Source organism: Ixodes scapularis, unplaced genomic scaffold (assembly GCF_016920785.2).
Source record: "Ixodes scapularis isolate PalLabHiFi unplaced genomic scaffold, ASM1692078v2 PGA_scaffold1__304_contigs__length_218370807, whole genome shotgun sequence".
Taxonomy (NCBI): Eukaryota; Metazoa; Arthropoda; class Arachnida; order Ixodida; family Ixodidae; genus Ixodes; species Ixodes scapularis.
In genome coordinates this window covers 93442093-93465633 of record NW_024609846.1, presented here as the reverse complement: position 1 = coordinate 93465633, position 23541 = coordinate 93442093, and the positions used below count along the sequence as shown (strand labels likewise).

General features: G+C 46.3%; 1 protein-coding gene across 1 annotated transcript in view; it reads right to left on the bottom strand.

The window, feature by feature from the left end:
• The window catches only part of LOC8040512 (endothelin-converting enzyme homolog), a 147465-nt gene that overhangs the window by 48714 nt on the left and 75210 nt on the right, over nt 1-23541 (bottom strand). Inside the window, exons 6-7 of the mRNA XM_042290847.1 lie at nt 18126-18344; nt 8630-8746 (exon numbers count right to left, since the gene is read on the bottom strand). Of these exons, the coding sequence (XP_042146781.1) occupies nt 8630-8746; nt 18126-18344 (336 nt within the window). The remainder of the gene's footprint in view (nt 1-8629; nt 8747-18125; nt 18345-23541) is intronic.

Sequence of the window (23541 nt, the reverse complement as noted above, 5' to 3'; positions counted from 1 at the left end):
ATTTAAAAAATGGCATCGCTAGACAACGGAGCACGCGAATCTTCATCGCGAAAAAGAAAAGAGATGAGATCGCTGAAGTAAAAGCTCGAGTTTATTGTCAATAGTTTATAAGGAGGATTTCTATTGTTCTTTGATTGTTCCTAGTTAATTATTCGGAAGTCGCTAATTGCAGTTGAGTTTTTTTCTTTGCTTCACGACATTTCCTGGGCGAACTCTTGACGTTCTTCGTCACGTAATAAAATAATATTCTTAGCTTGACGATAGTTGAATATTGATAGTTTCCCGATAGTCGACTGTCATTAGTTTTACGAGATCCAACTATCGAGAGTTCACTATCGATAATTTCACGATAGTTAACTATCGATAGTTCCACGATAGTAGACTATTGATTGTTTCATGGTAGCTATTGATAGCACTACTATTGATAGATTCACGATAGTCGACCATCGATAGTACCATCGATAGTTCCTTTGAGTATCGATAGTTAGATTTGGCTTCGACTGTCGATTGTATCGATAGTTTTGCATCACTACTAAGCCGACTTGTGCCTATCTCAAATACTCTATTCAAGATACTGTATTTAATATACTTTTTGAAGTGCCTTGGTATCTTGCAATTACTCTTGATCGAGAGCATTTGGTACTCTATTTTAATTACATTTCTGGGTATCTTGTATATATTGTATAAATGTATCTCATATACTTTTTTTTTACATTCCTTCATTTTACGATTTTTTTTTTTTTTTATGAAGTGGCGTGGGCGTGGCACGAGCAAACCTGAACATTCTTTCGAGCCAGCAAATCTTGTTGCTACCTCCGATTAGCTACGGTGACTTTAACTGAGCTCATAAAAAAACAGTTTTTTTTTTTTTGTTTGTGATTCATATTTCAGCCCGAAGTTCGTACAATGAAGGTTTTCCCATCACCTTCCCAAAGGCGCCTTTTGTTTTTTCCTAGAGTTTCTCCCGAAAGATCCTTAGACGGAAAGGGTTTTTTTATGGAAGTAAAGATTGCCACACTGAGGAGCAACGCAGACTCGGAAACGACCTACGACAACAATGCAGACTTAAGTGCCAGAAAAAATGAGAAGTAAACACACACACACACACACACACAAAAAAAAATGTTTTGCTTGTTTTTATATTTAACCCCATAACGGCAAAACGTCGAGGTTTTCTTTTGTTTATTTTCCTTTTGTCGTCAGTCCGTCACTTATTGCTCTCGCGAATACTATCTGTAAGCGAACATTGATAAGCAGATAATAGGACAGGAAACCAGCTTAAAGCTGGATGACTTCTCGAAATGGCTACAAAGCGTCCCCGAACGTTGAGTGCCTTTCTGAAAGCAACCTACTTGAAGAAAATGCGGCCACTGCCGGGGCTATTATCTGGGTTCTCTTTGTTATCCATTCACTCATATCCGTATCCCAAGTTCCTTTATAGTGAACTCCCCATATAGGGAATATGGATTGTAGTTAAACGATGTGTCTAAAGTGCGCTGCAGGACGTGATATTCATCGATGTAACTATAACTAAAGCGAGCCCTTTATTTCTGTCCCAAAAAAATGTTTTGTAACATGTATCAGTGATATTATCACGCGCGTTGCCGAGCGAGTGCGTGGTCGAATGGTCACCGCGCTTGGTTTCACGCGCGGAGCCTCCGGGTTCACTTCCAGGGAGCCAACTCCTTTTTTGTTTATTCTTTCAACTTGACATTTTCGTAAGTTCGAGAACCTTAATTGTCGTGTGATCGAGTTTCGAATGTTATACGCACTGAGCTTTCTACGCCGAATGTTCCAGAAACCCAAGCGGGTACAAAAGGGGCTCCGCCTGGTGGTCCGGAGTCAGTCTCCCCCCAGCACTCGATCCTGCTGTTTCGCCGACATCGACGCCTGCGACGCTACCTTTTTCTACTTTGTTTTGGGCACAAGTTCGCCCCATTAAACGTTTAGTTTCATCATTCTCATCATTTGTCATTCGTGACAATATCCTGCTGCTTATAGTTGGACTACATAAAATAGCCCTACGATATTTCCTTTTCCTTTTCCCTTTTGTGTTGTTGCGTGCTAATAAACCATTCTTGTTAACCAGATTTGTGGAACTGTATAATTGCCGTTGCCATTGACGTCGATACGAATTACGCAATGCGGAAGTATCTTCAAAAGTAATTGAATTACATTTCTAAGCATTGTACTCTACTCAAGATACTTTACTGTGAAAGTAACTTTAGTAGTATTTTAAATACTTTATGAAGAAATTATTTAGTAACTTGACTTAAATACTTTCATCGAGTATTTTGTCCAACACTGCTACTGAGTAGGCAACCCTTTTCTACACTCGAGCGTCGCCACCTTACCACAGAAGAAATGGTGGCACTGCGAAAGCGTCGCTTAAAGCTTATTTCTTTTGTTTCTTTTTAGTGTTCGGCAAGAAACTGGCATTTGTCGCGCGAGCGGTGTTACGCAACAAAGTATCTTTCTCTGACAAGACCCCGTCGATTTAAGAAATCATTGAAATGTATTGCCAGAAATTAATTCCGTTCAACGTCGAGTTAGCGTTCACTTCAGTACCCAGACAGGAGTAAAAGGGCAGGCGTGATAGTGTGGATCAAACACGCGAACCGAATACAGGGTTGGCTTCTTCAGTACCGGCCCGGAATTCGATTCCGGAACTTTTCGATTCCGTAATTATTTTCCAGCTCGCTTGCACCTTTGCATAAATTGCATTAACATGATAACGTTAAAATTCAGGCCCTTCACCCTCGTTGGTGTTAGACTGGCGGCAGCTGATAAAACCCGTTTGCTCTACTGACGTCTAACTCCTGGTTAGCTCACTTGGTAGAGCGCTCGACTGGAAATGGAAAGGTCCCTGGTTCGATACCAGGACCAGGCGGATTTATTCGGTTACGCACCATGCACTCTAAATATGCCCGTGCGTCTACTTTCCCGCACAACACTCAAAGAGCTAATCACCGCAACTTAGGAGGCAGCTCAGCGAATGACAATAAAAAAAAACACATATGTCTAGACAAAAAAAAACAAAAAAAAAAACAAACGCGGTTTGAATTGTAACATTGGGCAATGCAAAACGTCACGCTTGCATTGCTTAAAGTCACAATTCAGACTGCGTTTTTTCGTCTGAACATATGTTTCGGCATCGTCATTCGCTGAGCCTCCGTAAGCTGCGGTGATTGGCTCTCCGAGTGCTGTGCGGGAAAGTAGACGCACGTGTTTTTTTTAGAGTGTGTTCCCTTCGCTAGCTCGCTTCCAGACAGTTCAAAAAAAAAAAAAAAATTGCATTTGGAAGAGAAGCGCGGCAAATTGTGCTCAACATGTCCTACAAACTTCGTTCTGAGCATCCGAGCGAGTAGCATAGACTGATCTTTCAAAGAACGCCTGGGTTGTGGTGAATGCGGAAAACAAGCGGTTGTGACAGCGTGTCTGGTGTCGCCGGCAAGCCGCCTCGGTGGCTCCGAGGTGAGACCGCCGGCCTACGGTGGCGAGTTCGAATCCCGGCCGAGGTGCCCGCAATATGACGGAGGCGTATTGCGGAGAAGGCGCCGTGTAACCGAGCTTTCGGTTGCACGTCAAAAGCTCCCCAGGTGGTCGAAATTAATCCTCAGTCCTCCGCTGGGGCGTGCCAGATGCCCGTCGTAGGTTTGGCACGTAAAACCCCCAAATTTGACTCGGTGTCGCCGGCAAGGAGACGGTTATTCGTCAGTACCACATGTTTTTATTGCGGTTGAAAAAAAAGGACAAAAGTAGCTTCGTTCCGCCGCGCGTACTTCATCAGTCACTTCCCAGCAGCTCTCTGTAAAGTAGTGTTAGCGGTTGGCATCGGCACTTTCAAATCCGATACACGAGCCCTCGGCTGCGAGTCCATGAAAGCGAGACATTTCGCAAGGTGTTAGGTTGGAGTCAACGTTCTGTTGTCCAGGCCTACCTGGTCCCTTGCGTGACGGAAAGATCTCTAATTTTCCACGTGGCACAAGCACTGAAGCGAAGTTTCTGCGGAACTTGCTTCTGCTCGATGTGCAGGCCTCAGTGTCGGTGCCGTCGGTGCCATCCCTCCGATCCCTCTCACAAAATAAAGACTGCACAGCTGCATGTTCACTTCGATACGGCAAGAGGTTCGAGCCACTACCACCAAAGGTACTTGAGTTTCCGCAGTAAATCGAGCAAAGTACACGAAGTCCGAATGTTCTCAAACACAGCTAGCAAAAACGTTTCATCCGCACCGCGTCCACGCCGGACCGGCGTGATTTTAACTCGCACACTGATAGGCACCGGAAGAGCAAGTGACGTCACGTCTAATTTGGCGCTTGATTGGCTGAGGAGGCCCCTAGCCTTCCGCTGCTGTTCAACACATGATGAAATGAAGTCTAGTACTGGAATTATCTATTTTTAAACACCATAAGGGGTATTCCCTACAAAAGCGAGAGTGTGTTAACGCACCACAGCCCAGGGAGAGCGGACCAAAGCTTCCACTAGAACTTAGGTTCAAACCTCTCTCCTGCCCGTTTTGACCTAAATCAGTTAATTCATATCGAGATGCGGCCGTGTGTGTAGCACTTCTACGGCATGCACGTTGAAGGCTGTCAGTCGTATTGCGCTGGTTAGATTTGTCATCTATAGCATGAGCCAGTGCCGCCGTGCATGGGCAGACAAACTCCACGTAGTGTAAGTAAATAACGCCTAACTGGTTTTTAAAGCAAAATGTGTTTATCAGCCGAATTTTATTAGACAACTGTCAAAAGAACCGTCACGAAGGACTGTGGCATCACGTGACATCATGTCGTCACGCGAAGTCACGTTCTCACGTGACTATGACGTCACATGTTGCACGTACAACTCAACAATATTAGATTATAAATAGCTCAGTGACGGAACTTCAAATAGACGCTGCTTGCACAAGCAGTATCCCCCCTCACTCACCACGACTCGCCTCCCGTTGTGTGATGCGCCGGACGGTTGCTATGGTAACCGCAGTGTATTCTATGCAATACGTGCGTTCGAAGCACAACGTCTAGGTGGCGGTCCGCCACACTGTATGGAACACGCAGTTAAACGACGGGAGGCGGACTGACGTGGAAATTGGGTAGGGGGGGGGGGGGGGGGGGGCGGTTCCTCTTTTCCCAACTGAGGTAACCCAATAACGTTGGTATCACCTTTGTGTCACGTGATACCGTGACGTCATAATGTCACGTGACATCATGACTTCACATGACATGACGTCACGTTGCGCTATGAGGTCACGCGCTAATCAGTGACGTTACGTGACGATATACTCTTATCTGACAGCCGACGTTACTAGATTAGATTAGAGTTGATTTAGTAACGTACACTGTGACGTCACGTGACACCATGACACCATATGACGTCACACTCATGTGACTTCAAGACGTCAAGTGACATCACAGCAGGCTTGCCATTCTGTGGTCCACAGACTTTGTTTGCATGATAAAGCTAGTGTATTTTTTTCTGGGGGTGCCCGAATGCCGGTTCGAATCAAATAGCACTACGTCATTCATAACCTTCGCAGCGATGTTGCGGATTTTCCACTCCGGAGTTGGAATGATTCTGGAATCATTCTGCCTTCCGGCGACTACGGAATGGAATGGGGATGAAATGACGGCAGTACTGGGAGGAATGGAATGGCAATGGAATTAGGTGCATTTTACCCGTAATAAAGTGGGAATGGAACGGGCTTTCTTCTTACGCGAGCTGTGTCGATGTGGACAAAGGGGCTTTCGAAACATCATCATTGCACTTGAGGTAACTGAAGGCTTCGTTATCTGATCGGCTAATGTTCCTTAGAGGATGAAGCAGCCAAAAATGTAGAGTTGTAGGCGAACAAGGTATTGTTCCCGGCGCCGCGAGTCGCAAAAATGTGACTGTAGTGACCATGTGCGATTACACCACCAGTCGTAGCCCACCGAACAGGGCCAATGCTACACCGCCCCCGTTTCTTTGACGCGTGACTCCCTGCTTGCCATGTATCTCCTAGAAATGAAGGATGTATACGGTCGTTTCGTAAAGCAAATGGGAGGTTTAAAGTTTCGCCATCTGTTACAAATCGTTTACGCTTAGTCGCGCGATCGATATCTCCAGTGCCACCGTGCCAATCGCCACCAGAGCTATATGCGACCACCGCTGGGCTCAGTATAGGATCAGTGCTCTCGAGACGTGTTTTGCCTATTTTAGCAGTTGTATATATGTGTTAGATAATGTCAGTTTTATGCTGACGTTTCTTTTTTTGTTTGTTTGTTTTTTGTTTTTTCGGGAACCTAATTTAGTTGTTAAGCTCCATTTTTCGCGGTTGGGAATTAGAGGAATAAAATAAAACAGTTAAGGGCCATTCCAACAGTGGGAATGGGCCCAGTGTTTCCATTTCGAGGAGTTAAAGGAATTAAATTCTCGAAAAATCCAATTTCTTATAACGGAGTTGGAATGGAATGGGGGTGCTCATTCCCCAACACTGGTTCACGTTGGATGGGAAACCCGCTACAACCGGTTTTCTGAACGGCTCTATTCAATTTAAACCGGTATTCGCACACCTCTATTTTGTTTTTCTTATTTTCGCCTCCGACAGTAAGTTTGATTTTTTTTCTAAGCTAATTATTACAAACCCAAAATTAAGACGTTATGGTAGGTGAGACTTTAACTAACCATGTAATTTACCTACTTAAGATATTTATTTAAAAATGTGCACTCTTTTTGTGCCTGTGTTTTTTTTTTTTTTTTTTTGTTACAAGCATGTGGGTTTTAACGGTATTTTTGCGCCTCAATGATGAATTTCACGCTTTTTTCTACCTCAATGATGGGTCAGTTTTGTGTTCGCGAGTTTATAAATCAAATTTTGAATATGAGTCGGACAAATAACAGAGAATATACAGGCATGCTGGAGAACTTTTAACAACTCCAACATCTCGTGTTCCTTTTTTGTCAGTAAGTCTGGAACGTTTAAGACGTTGAATGGCTTGGAATCTCTTGCTTTCCTTTTTGTTTTTATGATGGTACAATTTTTTTTTGCCAATTTTTTTTTAAGAATGTAAAACAGCTACAATTGCTTTTTTTTTTTTTAGCGTGTTTCACGGTTTTGATTGTTTCTTAGAGATATGTTTATATTTAGTGCGCGTGAAAGTGTTATAGGTTTTTTGTTTTCTTTCGGTGTGTATCAGTATTTTTCTAATTCTGAGTGCACGCAGAAAACTACGGGGATTGAGGCCTCAGTGAGGCCTTTTGTTTTCCCTTCCCTATCATGCTCCGATTGTGAAAATCCAAATAAACTCCAAAGTTCGAATTAACCACCCTCTATAAGCAGAAATAGCCTTTCGAAGGACCAGTCAACTACACTGAGTCAACTACACGGATGAAGTGCTGCAATAGTACCTAGTGACCGTGCATGACAAAGGCACTTCCAACGAGGCATCTTCATCCACGTGTCCTTTTCCTTTTCACCGATAGATATTTTTCTACAGGTATTTCTTTGCCCCGAGATAAACGGTTAAAGCGATTTCCTAAGCCGAAAGCACGAAACAAATCTAGCGCCACCCAATGGCTTCAAAGCGAATGTGTGCCAAGTGTAGGAGCGATTGTTGCCAGTTCGTTTGTTGCTTGCTAGATGGCGAGACCTGACAACCGACGCCCCGGAGCATTCAGACAACAATTGCTATGGAGGCGACTCTCTTCTTTGGAGCAGCGGCATTATTCGAGGTGTCGGGTAGGGTGTCGACTTGGCACACGTATCTAAACGAACTGCAAAAGTTGCGGAAGGAGCAGAACGGTGGTTTGATTCCCAAAACTTGAAGCTCGCAAACAGATATTCGCAGGCAGACAGAGAGAGCGTTGTTTCACGACCGTACCACACCCATACGTACACGTACTACACCAACATGTACGCATATACGACTGATGCACGGACGTACACATGTATATGCCTACAAGTCGTAGTTACGTTCTCGCTGTTATGTAAAATAAGCGTACAACTATTGTTTCGCGGTTAACTGCTAAATGTGTTTAGTTGACTGGTAAGTTTGTTCGTGCGTTTATTTAATTAACCTAACTCTTCCCTCTGCAGAGCAACGTACAAGGGGGTGGGGCCTCGATCATCAGGTAAAATTCCTTTAACCGTTTGCCTTCCCACCGCGGCTTAAGAAGTCGGAATGAAAATTCTTTGGATTACACATCAGATCATGTCAATTTATAATGCGGCCCACAATTGACTGAATCCGTGGATTGCCGTGCACGTGTGCGTCCGTGTGTGTGTGCATGCGCGCGTGCCGGGGCGTGTGTGTGTGCGTGCTTCTGTGCAAGTGCTTATACGTGTATGTACATGCATGCAAGTGCGTGTCTGCGCGCGTGTGAGCACGTGTTCGTGTGGGCACGTACATACGTGTGCGTATCCTTACGCAAGTCTGCGTGCCTGTGAGCGATGTGTAGGTGCTTGTGCGTGTACGTCTGCGTGTACGTCTGTTTGTGTGTGTGTCTGTGTGTTTTTGCACAATGTCTGCAACTTGTCGACCTAATCAAGCAGCTATAACACTGGGCCTGCCAATGCCACGCAATAGAATCATCTACCAATAAGGTTTACACACAACGAGAAGGGAAAGTGAATGAGGGGAAAACTCACGTTTGCTAGACGCTTCTCGAAGTCAATAACATCTTGCATCTGGGCTTTCACGGAAGCTTCTTCGCCGCCCAGGAGCACGCCGATGGCCGTCATGTAGGACAGGTACGCCGTGAGCACCTGCGGCGAGAAGGAAGACAAGTCAAATATGGCGGAAGGGCACCTGACACGGCCCATCTAAAGGCGGGATTAATACCGACAACCAGGTTCGGTTTGCTGGTGAATGCGAGTATCTCTCACATCGGTTAAAATAGCCGCAAGAGGAATTTTGAAGTCATGTGACCGGCTCCGTGGGTACAATAAACTAAAAGTACCCAGTGTTCCAGGCAAATGGCTGCCATAAATCTGTCCTCGCCTCGATTATTTCAGTCAATTTTTGCGCACGGAAAGAGGGTGGACAGGCTTCTTTTTTTATTATTCTTTCTTTCTTGTATCCAAGAAGAGCCGAAGGTAGAATGCTGGTACACCACAAGTACACTCTTTGTACAAAAAAGGAAACACAAAAACACTGGTCCTAATAAAGCTGAATGCTTAGGGCATTTTTAAACGAGCGTTCACTATCGAAGATATCAAGGCTCCGCGATGAGTGTATTAAAACTATTTTGAATACGTAACATGGGGGAAAGTGAAAAAAGGTCTTGCACATAGAACGTGTTGGGGTTGCGACTGCTCAGGCGTGGAACGGATAAAGAGAGCAGAGACACAAGCTCAGAACAACTTAATGTTTCATGTATAGCTTTGTGCAAAAATACGTGATCTCAAACATTTCGCCGAGCTACTAATATCTGCAACTTCATCCTGTGCAACATTGACTCGTGACTAAAAAAAAAATCCGCCGACCGTAATAACGGTCCTACACAATGCGCGCCAGCTTCCTCTGAACATGTTCTAACCTCTCAGAGCCTGGCACACTCAAACAGTTCCAGACCACGGAGCCGAACTGAAGTTTTGAACGCACAATAGAGGTGTAAAGCCTAACAGGACACGAGGGCTCCTTGAAATTGCGGGTAATTCTCGAAATCAAACTTAAAAGGTGGAAGCATGAACTCACGAAATTTGAAAAATGTGCATCAAAACTGAAGGTGAAATCCACATAGACGCCCAAATCCCGCACATAATCCACTCGACGTAATGGTTCATTATCTAGCTTATACAAAAATATTTAGAACACATTTTTTTGCGCGATAAAAAAATGACAAACGTTTTTCTCCTATTTAAACGCAAGGTTTGCATCTCACACGATATATCGAGATTGCAGATATGTATTTTTGCAAAAGTTCGCAATCAGCATCCGATTTGATATGTCTAAAGAAATGAATGTCATCGGCGAAATAGAGCCATTTAAAATGTTTTACATAACGATAAGGGTCATTAACAAAAATATTAAACAGCAAAGGTCTCATAGTTGAACCCTGGGGAACACCAGACGGACATGTATATGATCTCAATAACCCACCGCTAACACGAACTCTGTTAATGCGCCCAGTCAAATATGTTTTGAACCACAGACATAACGGCAAAGAAATGCCATATTCTGACAGTTTGCGAAGTAATAGTTCATAAAGCACAAGGTCAAATGCCTTGCTCAGGTCAAAATAAATGGCGTCGACCTGACCACGGTTGGCGATGATAGGACCAACGGAACTGAAATAGTGTGCCAAGTTTGGTTCCACGGACTTAGACTTAATGAAGCCATGTTGTGATTCGTTTAAAATTTCTTTAAAGTGACTAGAAAAAAGCATTTCTACTACGCTCTTAAAAAGCTTCAAAAATGACGACAGTAATGATAGTTTGCAACATCTGACGAGTTCCCTGATTTGATATTGGCATTTTGTTTTGGAAAAATACAATTTTCAAGTGAAAAATTAAAAAGGTAAGTCAAGACAGGTACAAAAGCATCCAAACAGCATTTAACAATAACTGATGGTATGGTATCAAAACCGGACGAAAGTTTTGGGTTTCAGACGCCTAACGCATTTTTTTACTGCTGCATGATCAATGCTGAAAGGGCCGAGGACGCTATCAGTCTTCGCGAAGTCAGCGCCATTAAACACGTGTGTACGTGAGCTTGCAGATTGTGTATCATAGATAAAAACAATTGAAAATTACGACGCAAACAAGTCACGTACAACAGCGGGATCGGTGTGAAAACCGGTATCATTCGCCAACGTAACGTTCCTGGTTCCCGTTTCCAGTGCAGCTTTTTCTATACTTCCAAACATTGTTAGGATTATTCAGGAAGTCATTCTGAGTGTTGTTCCTGAAGTTTTCTTTATTTTTTTTTTATAAGGAAACTTTACCTCTGCCCTCGCACAACCAAATTTCGCATACCGCATGTCCCCATTGCTACTGGCGATGAAAAAGAAATTTTAATGCGAAAGCATTAACTGTCCCATGGAGCGAGTCGACGTCATCAGTTTGAAGCGCGAAAACGGCACCTAGTTTCCCTGATCCCAAAGGTCCCATTGGCTGGCGCGCGGAGACGAGGCTCTCATTGGCCGCTGCGCGTGTCAGTTTCAACGACCACCGTCAGATGGCGCTGCGCGCCGATAAAACTTGAATGATGCTAGGGCCCTGGCTGATACGAAAGAACTACTGATCATGGGGGACTTCAATGGACATCTGCACGAACTGGATGGCTGGGAAGATGAAAATGGACGGCTACTGCTGCAGATGAGTGAAGATCTCGCCTTGGAAGTAGTTAATCTAAGAAGTTCATGTGAGGGTCAATTTACTTGGAATGCTCGCGCAAGCAAAACATGCATTGATTACGCAGTAGTGTCACATAAACTTGCTCGTTATATTGTTCAAGTTCACATAGACGAGGCTGGTGAACACAGCATCGGAAGCGACCATAACCGAATTAAGCTAATATTCTCGAAAGCAACGTGGATAACAACAAGACGAAAGCTCCATCCAACAAAATGTCTCACGCTATCTTCAAGTGCAGTTGAAAGAGTTGTGGAGGAATTTGAAAACAGCTCCACGAGGAAAAGTGCTGCTGACTACATGGGATACGTAGAAGAACTGAAGCAAATCATCCAGCAACACTCCACGAAGGCCCGAAATGGGCGAAGGCGGAGAAAGCGCTGGTGGGACGCGGAGGTTCAAGCTGCCATCCGAGTACGGAAAGAACTGAACAGAGAACACCGCATGGCCCTTCACATGGGGACCAGAGACGAAGTCGAAGTAAAATGGCAGATGTACCAGGCGCAAAAGCAAGCCGCAAAGCAACTTGTCCAGGAGAAAATGTCTCAGGCTGACTTGCAAACAATGAGAGACATTAGCTCAAGCGGGAGAGATGCGCCTAGAAAGTTCTGGAGATACCTTGGAACCTTGGACGGGAGAGATCAGAGGCTGGCTATACTCGACGAGAACAAAAGGATGACAGCAGACGAACTTGGGCATAGCCTTACAGACCACCTAGTGAAGATATTTTCGCCCCAGGGAGCACCAACACCTCAGGACATCTTACCACATCAAAATCCGGATGGTACTCCAGTTGATGTCGACGGTGGAGAAATCGGCAGGGTGTCAATCATACGCGCTTTGGCTCACCTAAAAAGTAACACCGCCCAAGGACTGGACAAGATTCCGGCAAGCGTCCTCAAAGCACTAGGGAAAGGTTCAAGGGATCAGCTGGCAGGAATTTTTGACAACATTGCCTCTGGAATAGAAGAAGTTCCTGGAGACTGGAGGAGAGGCAAAGTCGTTCTTGTTCCAAAAAAAGGTTGTGACCAGCGTTACTTCTGCAACTACAGACCACTGACCGTGACCACCACGATATATAGAACTTTCGTACATATTCTGAAGGAGCACATGACTGCATGGGCAGAGGAAGAAGGCTTGCTTACGGAACTTTAAGGAGGTTTTCGACGAGGTCGCCGGTTGGAAGATCATCTGTTTACGCTAACACAATGTATTGAGGTTGCCCGCAAGGAGCAGAGGACCCTAATATGTTGTTTTCTGGACGTCGCCAAGGCCTATGATAGTGTGCCACATGCCCAGTTGATATGTCGACTACAACATCTTGACATGCGACCAGAGTGGGTCACCCTCATCCACCGCCTATACAGTGGCAACACGGTTAGGACAAAGTTAGGTGAGGCTAACTCTGAGGAAGTGCTGGTGACAAGAGGCTTACGCCAGGGGTGCCCACTCTCTCCACTAGTATACATGCTTTACGTAACCGGACTCGAAACGCAACTGATCCGATCTGGACTGGGCTTCTCGTTGGCTCACTTAGAAGATGGTCTGACCGTCGAATGGGTTCTACCCGGACTTACCTACGCAGACGATGTAGTACTGACCGCGGCATCAGTCTGCGACATGCAGAAACTCCTAGATATCTGTACCGAGGTAGCAACGGAACTTGGATTGAAATTCAACACTAACAAGTCAGCAGCGGTGCTGTTTGCAGGTCCACAAGATCCAACATTTGGCAGTCTTCGACTCGGGGTGGACTGTGTACCTGTAATGAACTCGTAGAGGTACTTGGGCATTACACTCACAAATACAGAGGACTACTTGCAAGAGCATCACGCCCATCTCCGCCAAGCAGCCATCAGAGGAACCAGCATTCTGCGCAGACGGAATCTCTGGAGTTGCAATAGATTCGTTGTGACCCGGGAGCTGTGGAAGGCGGTGGTGGTACCAGGATTGACTTTTGCTAACGCTGTGGTGTGTATCCCTGGAGATATCCGAGCTCACATAGAACGTAGGCAGAGGGAGGTCGGGCGTCAAGCGCTAGGCTGTCATGGTACAGTAGCAAATGAGGCTGTCCAGGGTGATTTGGGATGGTCCTCTTTTGAAGCCCGTGAAGCTACCAGCAAAATCGCCTACGACAGACGTCTCCGACATATGGACACCTGCCGGTGGGCCAAAAGGCTGTTCAGGTACACTCAACTGACTGGGCTGCAGACCCGCTGGCAGAAACGCCTATACCAGCTCGAAAGCAAGTACGGTTTTTTTGCGGACCCTGTCCAAGCGTCGTCGGCCAGGGAATGGGAGAGAGAGGTCCGGAAAAAGGTTCGCGACCAGGAAACAAAGCAGTGGCTCAAAAATGCCCAATTGAAGACTACGCTCGATGTGTATGTTGCAAACAAGAGGACCATCGGCTCGGAGGCTAGGCTATACGATAATAGCCTGGGTAGTCGTTTGCTATTTGAGGCACGAGCCGGGGCACTAAGGACTCTGTCTTACAGACGTCACTTCGATTCTACTGTGACCACGAGCGTGTGCCGGGAGTGCGGGGCTCACGACGAAACAGTAGCACACATTGTACTGGAATGCGCAGGACTCCGGCCATCCCAGTCACGAGACAACGACCGTGACCTTCAAAGCCCTCTGGAGCTTGCCGAAGTATTGGGCTTCACGGCTACTAGAGAAGGACACCAAACCAGTGAGGTTAGGCCAGCCGCACCAGCGGACAGGCCTGCCTCGAATGAGACTACGGCCTCCAGTGGCCCACATAGGCCGTCTGTCGAGGCAACAAAGAGACGATTAGAGGACTGGTGGAGAAAGATCTACCTTTAGGGGGCAATAACACGCAAATGCCCCCAGGCTTGGGCATGAATATTGTTCGAGCCCGCCCGATCTAAAGGGAACAGCCGCATCATCATCATCATCATCATCATCAACTTAAAGCCCCTTGATAAAAGCGTTTTTTTACAAGTACCGCCAACCATTGTTGTGGAAGCGCGCGAGACACATGCCATGAGCGGGTGCTCCGCCGCCATTCGCTTCCAAGGCCCGCTCATTTCAGTGCTGCGCCGCCATTTGCTTCCAAGGGCCGCTCGAGACATGGGCCTCGTGCACTCGCGCATTTGACGCTACTTGCAAGACAAACGCAAACACATCGAGGGGCTTTAATAAAACTAACCGCCGCAAATCTTCCGCTACGGGCCCAGCACCGGTTAAAACGGACACGTCGGCGCGCGCTCGGAAGCTTCTGCTCGTCTCGCCGCCGACGAACATGGCGCCGCCCCTAGCATCCACATGGTCGCCGGTGCTTCTGCCGCAACTCGACCATTACTGCGCCACAAAACACCGCGGATTACTCCGCGGCGTTCCATTCGACATTTATGCTTTCGCATTCACAACTCGAAAGAAGTGATTATCTGTTTCCGACTTTTTTTTTTCTTTCATTTTGCGCTTCAATTCTTATGAAAGCCACCATGGATACCTCTCTTGTTTATTCGTCTTAAGCAGAATAAAACGCTATACACCATCTATTACAAGCTGAGTAAAAGCGTCACAAGCTGAATTTACGTCAGGGTTAGTTGAAACTCCAGACCATCCATGTTTGTGAAGTGATGGTAAAGACCCTGATAATTTCCCCGCCTAAAGTCAAAAGACAGAGAGTCGCTACAAACGGCTCGTGCCAAACATCTTATGGAACCACTGGAGCGTCAGCTGACGAAATTACAGCGTCTATGTCGTTAGTAATTCACAGGTCTAATACGTTACGGGCAGGTTTTCTTAAACTGTTTAACTGCGAAAGGCAGTTAAAGCTCAGAACGTCAAGGAGCACACCGGCCTTTTCTGTCGACTCAAGACTCCTGTAACCTACATGCTGGGATCCCCAGATGACACCAGGAAGATTAAAGTCCCCGAGAAGAACCCGATGCCGGCATGCGTCTAACTTTGTCTCAAGCATATTGAAACAGTGCAGAAAATGCGACGCATTTAATCCTGGATGAAAATAGTAGTTACCAATCAGTAGAACTACTTCATCTTTCATCGACACTTCAAATGTAAGTGAAGAGAATCGCATCCGTGTACTTTAGGAGCGCCATGTAAAGTTATTTTTGAGGAGGGCCGTGTTAAGCGAGAATTCAAGAAAACGAAGAGGTCTGCTGAGCGGAATTGGCTGGAATGCTAGGTACCTTCTCCTCACTGAGTCGGTTACGCCACCTCAAAACCTTTCTCGCGACTGTTTTAACCGCCGGGAAAGATAGCCGCATTCACAGGCAAACCTTCCCTAGGAATCTTCCCACGCACAACCGAAATCCCGGTTACACGGCGTCTTCTCCGCAATAAGCCTCCGTCAGATTGAAGGCACCATGACCGGGATTCGAACCCGCCAACTGTGGCTACGTAGGCCGGCGGTTTGGAGGGAAAAGACAGCCACCGACTGAGCGGGAACAAGCGCCACAACGGGAAAATATTTTAGACTGAAATCAAAACGAGCACAGAAACAATGACAGGGATAATAAACTCCTGGCTGAACATATATATATATATATATATATATATATATATATATATTTCAAACGTGATTTGTGTTCGTGGAATCAAAAAACACCAAACGTGTGCCCCACTCAAAGGATATGACAAACTAGCAGGAGTAAGAATCTCATTGTGTGTCATGTCAAACCATTGGTATTCCTTGATTTGTCTAAACTAAAAGGTAGAAATTGAATTCGCTTAGGTATATTATAGTTACGGTATCGCCGCCTTCGTTTCATGAAACTGACCACTAAACCTGCTGCTGTGTACGGTGAGGAACTGGGGGAAACGAGCCGACCAGAGAGCGCGATGACGTCAGTGAGCCGAGTTCTGATAGGAAAGATAGTGGGTATACGCAAAGCATAGTTGCTTGAGTCTCTGCTCAGTGCTCAAACGCGTCCGAACGTCGAACGCCAACTTCCGGAGATCGGACCCGGGATACTGCGCGAAGAGCAGACGACGCTCCTGTTCGCTCTGATTGGAGGGAGCCAGTGGGTAGATAGCAAAGGCAGCTAGCCTTTGCGTCTGCCCAGTCATTCTGCCAATCAAAGCGCAGTGCTCTGACATCCCCGCGCCATTCTCATCTCTCCTTCAGTTTCTCACTGTATAAAAGTCAACATACCGCGCGCAGATTTCCACCTCTACTTCATCTCACAACGTCTGCCCTGCTTACAAAGCTATGAGAGGGGTGCAATCTGCTGCTGGCATATGGCCCCACAATTTAATCCCGGTACGAGGCACGCTATTCTGGGAACTCGCATATGACATCTACCATTAACCTCAGTATTCATAAAAAAAAAAATCCATTCTCATGAAGCGCATTGCTTCCGGTTTCAAACCTTCGTATACTTGAGCGGGCTATTCACAAAAGACTGGCACCAGCGTAGCTACCGGGTACAGAGGGGGACCCGTTTTTTAAACGCCGATGCTTCTGTTCACACGCTCAGTGAATCTATTCAAACTGCTCGTTAATCAACTGTGTCCTACTATAGCCTGTTGCAACTTAAGTTGAGCAGTAGATGCCACGCCTCCAGCGCAAGCTTTCTCCCTTTGATAGCACTTCGGTGCACTCGAAGCCAAAGCACGGCGGAAGGCAAGGAGGGCGTGTTGGAGGCGAAACATCTACTTCTGATCTTATGTTGCAACATACTATAGTTATAGGAATAACTCATCTAGCCTAAAGCAACTGGATCCGGGGAAAGTAGCGCCATTGCTTTCCATACCTCATGGCCGAACACAAGCAGGTACTAAGACACAGAAAACGAAACCTCGCAAGGTGATTGGCTGATCGGTTTCAGTTGCCACAAAAACCACCATTTTGGTCTATTCAAATATTCGGAGCTCAGAGAACCGTTCCGCATCAGTCACGCAAAGATCGCTACGGAGCGCCATCGTACTGAAAGCGTTCCTCGCCAGTATAAGGGTTTTTGGCACTGTGCAGCCAATCAACCTATTAATCGTTCTTATCTCCACAGATCCTTCACAATGGTATTGCTGTTTTTGCGAATCTAAAGAGAGCGAAATTATGTTTAATGCCGCCATGCACCGACGCCGCATGTGGTGATGGTACAAACATGTACGCTTGTTTCGCCCGAGTGGGGATAACAAAATCTCGGTATTCAACAAATGTCTTTGTAAAGCAACCTAGCTGTCACCGGGAATTCGGGTCGACTCACCAAGAATAGTTAGGCCAAGGAGAAGAACAGCTCCTTCCATGGACCAAAATGGTGACCATACGGGGAGCCTTCTCTGTTATACACTCAAAAAAAAGGTTTTATTCTTACACCCTTTGTCTCACATAAGACACCCCGAAACTTCAGTTCAACGTACAGAGCACTGACGTCGATCTGACGGTACTAACTTTTACGAGAGGCTTGATAGCCGTGTGGTACAATTAACTTATTCAAATAGCTAATGTACGTGTTACTGTCTACAAAGAAAGTAATCGGGGTTTCCTTGGCCCTACTGCAAAACCTCAGTGTTTTCTTTCTGTGGTCCTTGATAAGTACTTTAGCTATTTAATAAGTTATATCGCACCGTTATCAAGCCCCTCGTAAAATTGGGGGCCGTCTGTTCAACTATAGGGCGCTGAACGTTGAACTGAAGTTTTGGGGTGCATTATACGGGGAAAAAAGGGTGTAAGGTGATATCCTTTTTTTTTTTTTGTTAGAGTGTAGCCATACAACCGAAGTAGTTATTCACCGCACGGAAGAAGTAAGGCCTGTCCGTATCGCCATCGCGGCGGGGGTGCGGCGATCTGGGCGAGTACCTTGTCGTCGGCGGCCTTGTCTAGGTAGTAGTCCCTCGAGGGCAGGATGAGCCCTCCTTGGTCCACCTGGAGGATGTGCCTGGAGGAGTTCCGGTCGTCCTCTCCGACGGCCCACGAGAACAGCCCGGACCGCGAGTACACGTTGTGGATCAGGTGTAGCGCTTCCTGCAGGTCCCACGTGTCCGTCGAGTAGTTGCCGCTCACGTTCCAGCCGCCCACCTGTAGGAATTAAGAAGCAGACACATACCTCTGTCTTCCAGGTCCTACGATGGAGTGAAATATGGTTAAAAAACATTAAACGGTCCTTTCAGGGAGTGAGGAACAACGTATTTGTTCACGTGGGACCATGAAGTCACGTGACTTGAGGTCACCTGAATCGCTCACGTGATGTAACTTCTCGGTGTCACGTCACATGACGTCACATGGTCAAGTTCGCCGCTAAATTTAGCGGAGAAATTGTCGTCCCGGTGTAAAATTGTGGTATCAGGTGACGTCCACTTCTCATTAAGGTAGCAATTTGGGCCAATTGGTTCATGATCACCTAAAAAAACACAAGGACGAGGAAGTAGACAGACAAGAGCGCACTCGCAACTGGTTTTTATTTGTGAAAACTAATCACATGGACAAGAAAGCACTCCCAATTGGTTTTTATTTGTGAAAACTAATCATGTGATTAGTTTTCACAAATAAAAACCAGTTGCGAGTGAGCTCTTGTCCGGTTACTTCCTCGTCCTTCTGTTTTTTGGCGCTTTTTTAGGTGGTCAATTTCTCGGCCATATTTAGTGGATAAACTGATGTCACGTGACCTGGGGTCGTATGACGTGTCACGTGATCTAACGTCCCGGTGTTACGTGATATGACGTTACGTGACGTCACCATTTCAGGTTGTGGTGTCAGGTGACGTCAATTCACCCGATAAATTTAGTGGGTAAATTCACCAACGAACAACCGCTCTATGGATTTGGGGGTTCCGTACGAAAAGCATTCCGTGTTTTAAAGGGTCCCGAAGGAAGCGAGGAAAAATGATAGAGCTACGTTTCTTCAAAAAGCTAACTTCCGCGGCAGTTTTTCTTTTTTAATCGCTTTGCTTTTTTATATTGGGTTATTTATGGCCCCGGCGTGCCGTACCATGCATGACCGTATAACGCCATTTGTGTGCATTGGTCTCGCATGGGAGCCAACTATGTCAGTACGTCCTTTGTTGATTCGCTTCGCTATTTTAGCAGCCAGCTTCCACTGCCAAGTATCGCACGGTTCAACGGGAACCGAGAGATCAGCGAAAAGGCGGGTCCGTGCAACTGGCTGGAGATCTTGACAAAGAGTAAAATTAAGTTTGGTGGCCAGGTAGCGCTACTTCCAGAAAATTTTCGCAAAATTAGGTCATTCTACGGTACCACTAATGTAATCCCATCTCGAGCTCTAGCATCTGGGTGCCCTAGCGAAGCTTGAAGCAGCGTGTTTGTTTAACTGTTCTATGGTAGGAACTTGAAACCAGTTTCCTGTAAATATAGCTATAAAAATGCCAGCGACTTCATTTTTAAAGTTTCATAATGCATGAAATGAGGACACTCTGGGAACATCATCTAAAGGGTTATCTAGAAGGTGTTGCTAGGAGTGCGTGTGTGTGTGGGGGGGGAAGGGAGGAAAGAACGGGGAGAGAGGGGAGGTATGGGATTAGGGAATCGATGTGCCACGTTACTTATATATTCCCACTGAATTTCGCGGGGAAACTGAATGGTTGTATAGGTCACGTAACAGGCAGGTCACGTGAAGTAGATTTCCCCCGCTAAATATCGCCACGAATTACAAAGGATGAGGCGGTGAGTTAACTGGAGAAACTAAACGTTTAATTGGGCGAATCTGTGCCCAAAATAACATGGAAGAACGTTAGCGTCGCAGGCGTCGATGTCGGCGTAACAGCAGGGTAGAGCGCAGGGTCGAGACTGACTTTGGCTCGCCACGCGAAGCCCCTTATGTACACGCGTGAGCTTCTGGAATAATCGGCGTAGAACGTTCGACGCGTAGAACATTCCGACGTCGAATAAACAACAATGTTTTCGACTTCACCAGAACAGTAAACGGAAAGAATAAATAAAAGACGCGTAACTCCCAGGGATCGAACCCTGGGCCTCCGCACGAAAGTCAAGCGCGGTAACCACTCGGCCACGCACGCGCTCGCTCGCCGAGCGCGTGGCAATATAGCAGGAAAACTGGATTGGTGTTTAGGTCAGAAGACGTCAATTTTCCCTCTAAATTTCGCGGGGAAACTGAGCTGGAGGTATAGGCCACGTGCTTACAATTTTCCCATAGGGCAAGTGACGTCACGTGACACCAATTTGACAGCAAAATTTAGCGGAAAATGCATGGACGGGCGGAAGGACGGATGGACCGACGGACGGACGGGCAAATTTTTGGGATTGGGGGGTAGTGCTAAAACAGGTGTCATGTTTTAAAAAACAAATAGTCGGGATTTCAAATGATTTGATATTAGCATCTCCTGCCCATGGAATGTTTTCTTTAAGCTTGCTCGCACACACAATACAAAATACAAGCTGACGTGGACAAGAATTGCAGTCAGTCTTAAGCTCCCTGCGGAGTGTCCACCGTGTTTGAGATAATCTTGAAGCAACCCGAGACTGAGGAATACGAAAGTTGACGCCAAGAGAAGAGAATGAGAACGTTTCAAATAGAGCTAGGCTTTTATTGCGGACATAGCTTTTTTAAATAAGGGTTGAACAAAGTGAAAGAAGGGGAAATACCCTTCCCAACTCTTCCCCACAAATAGGTCTGCCCCCTCTGGCCGGCCCTCCGAGTGTTATGTCTGCTATATTACTCTGAGGTTTTCATTGTGGGGGGGCCCGTTGGCGTTTCATTCCTTTGTGTCTAACGAGAGTATTGTGACTGGGGAAGGGTCTTGCCCCTTCCTGCATTTTTATCTTTCAGTTTGTTCAACCCTTATATACAGGGTTCTGTCCGCAATAAAACTTTAGCTGTGTTTTGAGACGTTCTTTTTCTCTCTTCCTAATGTCAACTTTCGTATTTCGAAGTCCCGAGTGGCTTTAAAATGTTCAGTATAAACCAAATCACTGGTGCCCTTACCTTTCATTAGAGATAAATTGACACTGAAAATGCTAAACCACTCTGATTGAGTTTTGCGATTAACACCAAATGCTATACCATGATTCAGCGTACGGTATGGCTCTCACCGAAAAATTCAATGAATATATTTTTTTTTTCTGGCGTCAGGCTCATGGTTACTTGTGTACATAGATACATGTATACCTAGTTACCTGTATACATAGTTACATGCGTGAGACGACATACTTATGAAAGGCGCCTAGAGAAAGTAAGGTACCTAGCTGTCTAGATTCAATACACCGGTCAAGCTATAGCTATCCTTTGTGAGAACAATGGAATCAGGGAGACCTTTTAGATCGTCGTCATCGCCCCCTCTGCTTGTTTTGTAATCGAAGCATCAGTATCGACAAGCGTCCGAGTTGCATGGCAGGTCAGGTGTGTCCGCCGCAACACGTTCTAATCTTCGTAACCATCTACGCGTCGGCGGCAGTCCTTAGAACCCCTCGGTCAAATCGCTCTCCGGGTCACAGAGCCGATAAGTGGTCACTTTCTTTCCGGCGGCCGCGCTGTCCTGGCACAGAAATTAGCATGGGTTGCCACACCCAGGAGTCGTGTTCGGCGCTCGGAAGTGTCTGGCGTTGAAACCATCTGTAGTGTATTTCCGACATGAATGTGTTCCAGAGTGCTATTCGGTCGTAATAAAAGCCGTATAAACAAGTCAATGAATTGAATGTAGTGAAACTTTGTCCAAAGGTGTCTTTAGGGAGCGCTCTAGTAGGTTCTCTGAAAACAAACTGCAAAGGAAACCATCGATACTTCCGATGCAAGTTGGGGGAGGCGGGGGGGGGGGGGGGGGGGGGGGTTACAGGGAAAATCAATTGCATGGTTGACTCTAACTCAGATATCGTGGCACTAGTGCGCATGCTCAGATCTGCAAGATCTGCTTCATGATATTCATCTCTAAGAAGCTTTCAAATGTTTGTACCAGGTGGCGCCATATGTGAATAGCAGTGTCAACCCGACGGTTTGCTTCTGCCTTCTTCCTCCCGTGCGTAAAAAATATAAATATTTTCTTCCCTTCTTTTCTTTTTTTTTTTCTCAGAAACCTGCATTCACAATTTGTGTGCGATATACGCAATACCTAAAAATGTGATTGCATTACGTTTGTTTAGGCCGTGCACGTGGAGCAAAAGCTGACGCTGCAGCACCCAGGGATCCTGGGTTATACTTAAATCCCCTAATCCCCCCCCCCCCCCCCCTTCCCGCCCCGTTTTGAACTGGAGGAGCATCGTACTGGCGTGCGGTCGTGCATCACTGCCGCGCGATGCAGTAGTGATGCATTCACACAACTGCAACGCTGTGAAAGGAATCTCGCACAGCCGCGTAGATTTTATGGTGAAATACCTTGGTATACATAGAGCGATCCGAAAGCTCTCCGTGCTCGCACTTTTAGAGTGGTAAATTTTAGCGCTTTCTTGCACGCTCATGATACTTACAAAAAACGCTTCAAAACCCCGTCAAATCCAACTAAGAAAATTCGTCATTAGTTAGCGCTTAGTCTGCGCGAGCACTCGTGTAAGTGAAGCGCTAGCTGAAGCTACGTGCCCCCTCCATAACCATTTAATGAATTGCTTAGCATATACAGGGTGCTCTTTTTAAGCTTAACATACTTGTTTAAAAAAAACGTTTTAGTTACATTTTTGGTGGTTTTGCAGGTGAGTTATACGACTAGGTGTACAGTGGCCCATTTTTTTAATAATACCAAGCGAGCGTCGACAGCCGGGACGGCCAGCGCCGTGCCGCGGAGGCGTGCGGCGAAACGGTAGAGATTAAGCGCGTGCGCACAATGCCCTTTCTGGTGGGAGCGTCGTCTGCTAGGCTATTCCGCTGATCGCACACATCCCCTGCTCCGAAGCAAAGGAGGGCAGGGCGCTTGCAATGTCGAAGTGCATCGCCGATACGCCCCTCTTGGAATGCGTTCCCGTATAGTTCCGACTGTTGTTGCTCTATCCCCTTTGCGTCATACCGCCCATCGACATTCTCACAACACGTTCCCGTGTTTCTATGGGCACTCGAGGAGGCATAAAAATGTGCGCGCACCCGCTGGTCACAGAAAAGTGTGACTACCTAGCTACATAGGCTAGATGACGAAAGCAACAGCGCAGTTGATAATACAAAACGATAAGCGGAAACCCTGTCTGTACTCCATTTTACTTTGCGTTGTACCACAGCCGACGCTACGAGCCATCTTGGCCCATCCGTCGCTAATAGCGTGTCACGTGGCCTTCCTGTTGGGCACAACTGCACGTGGAAGCACGATGTCACGTGGCAGGGTGAA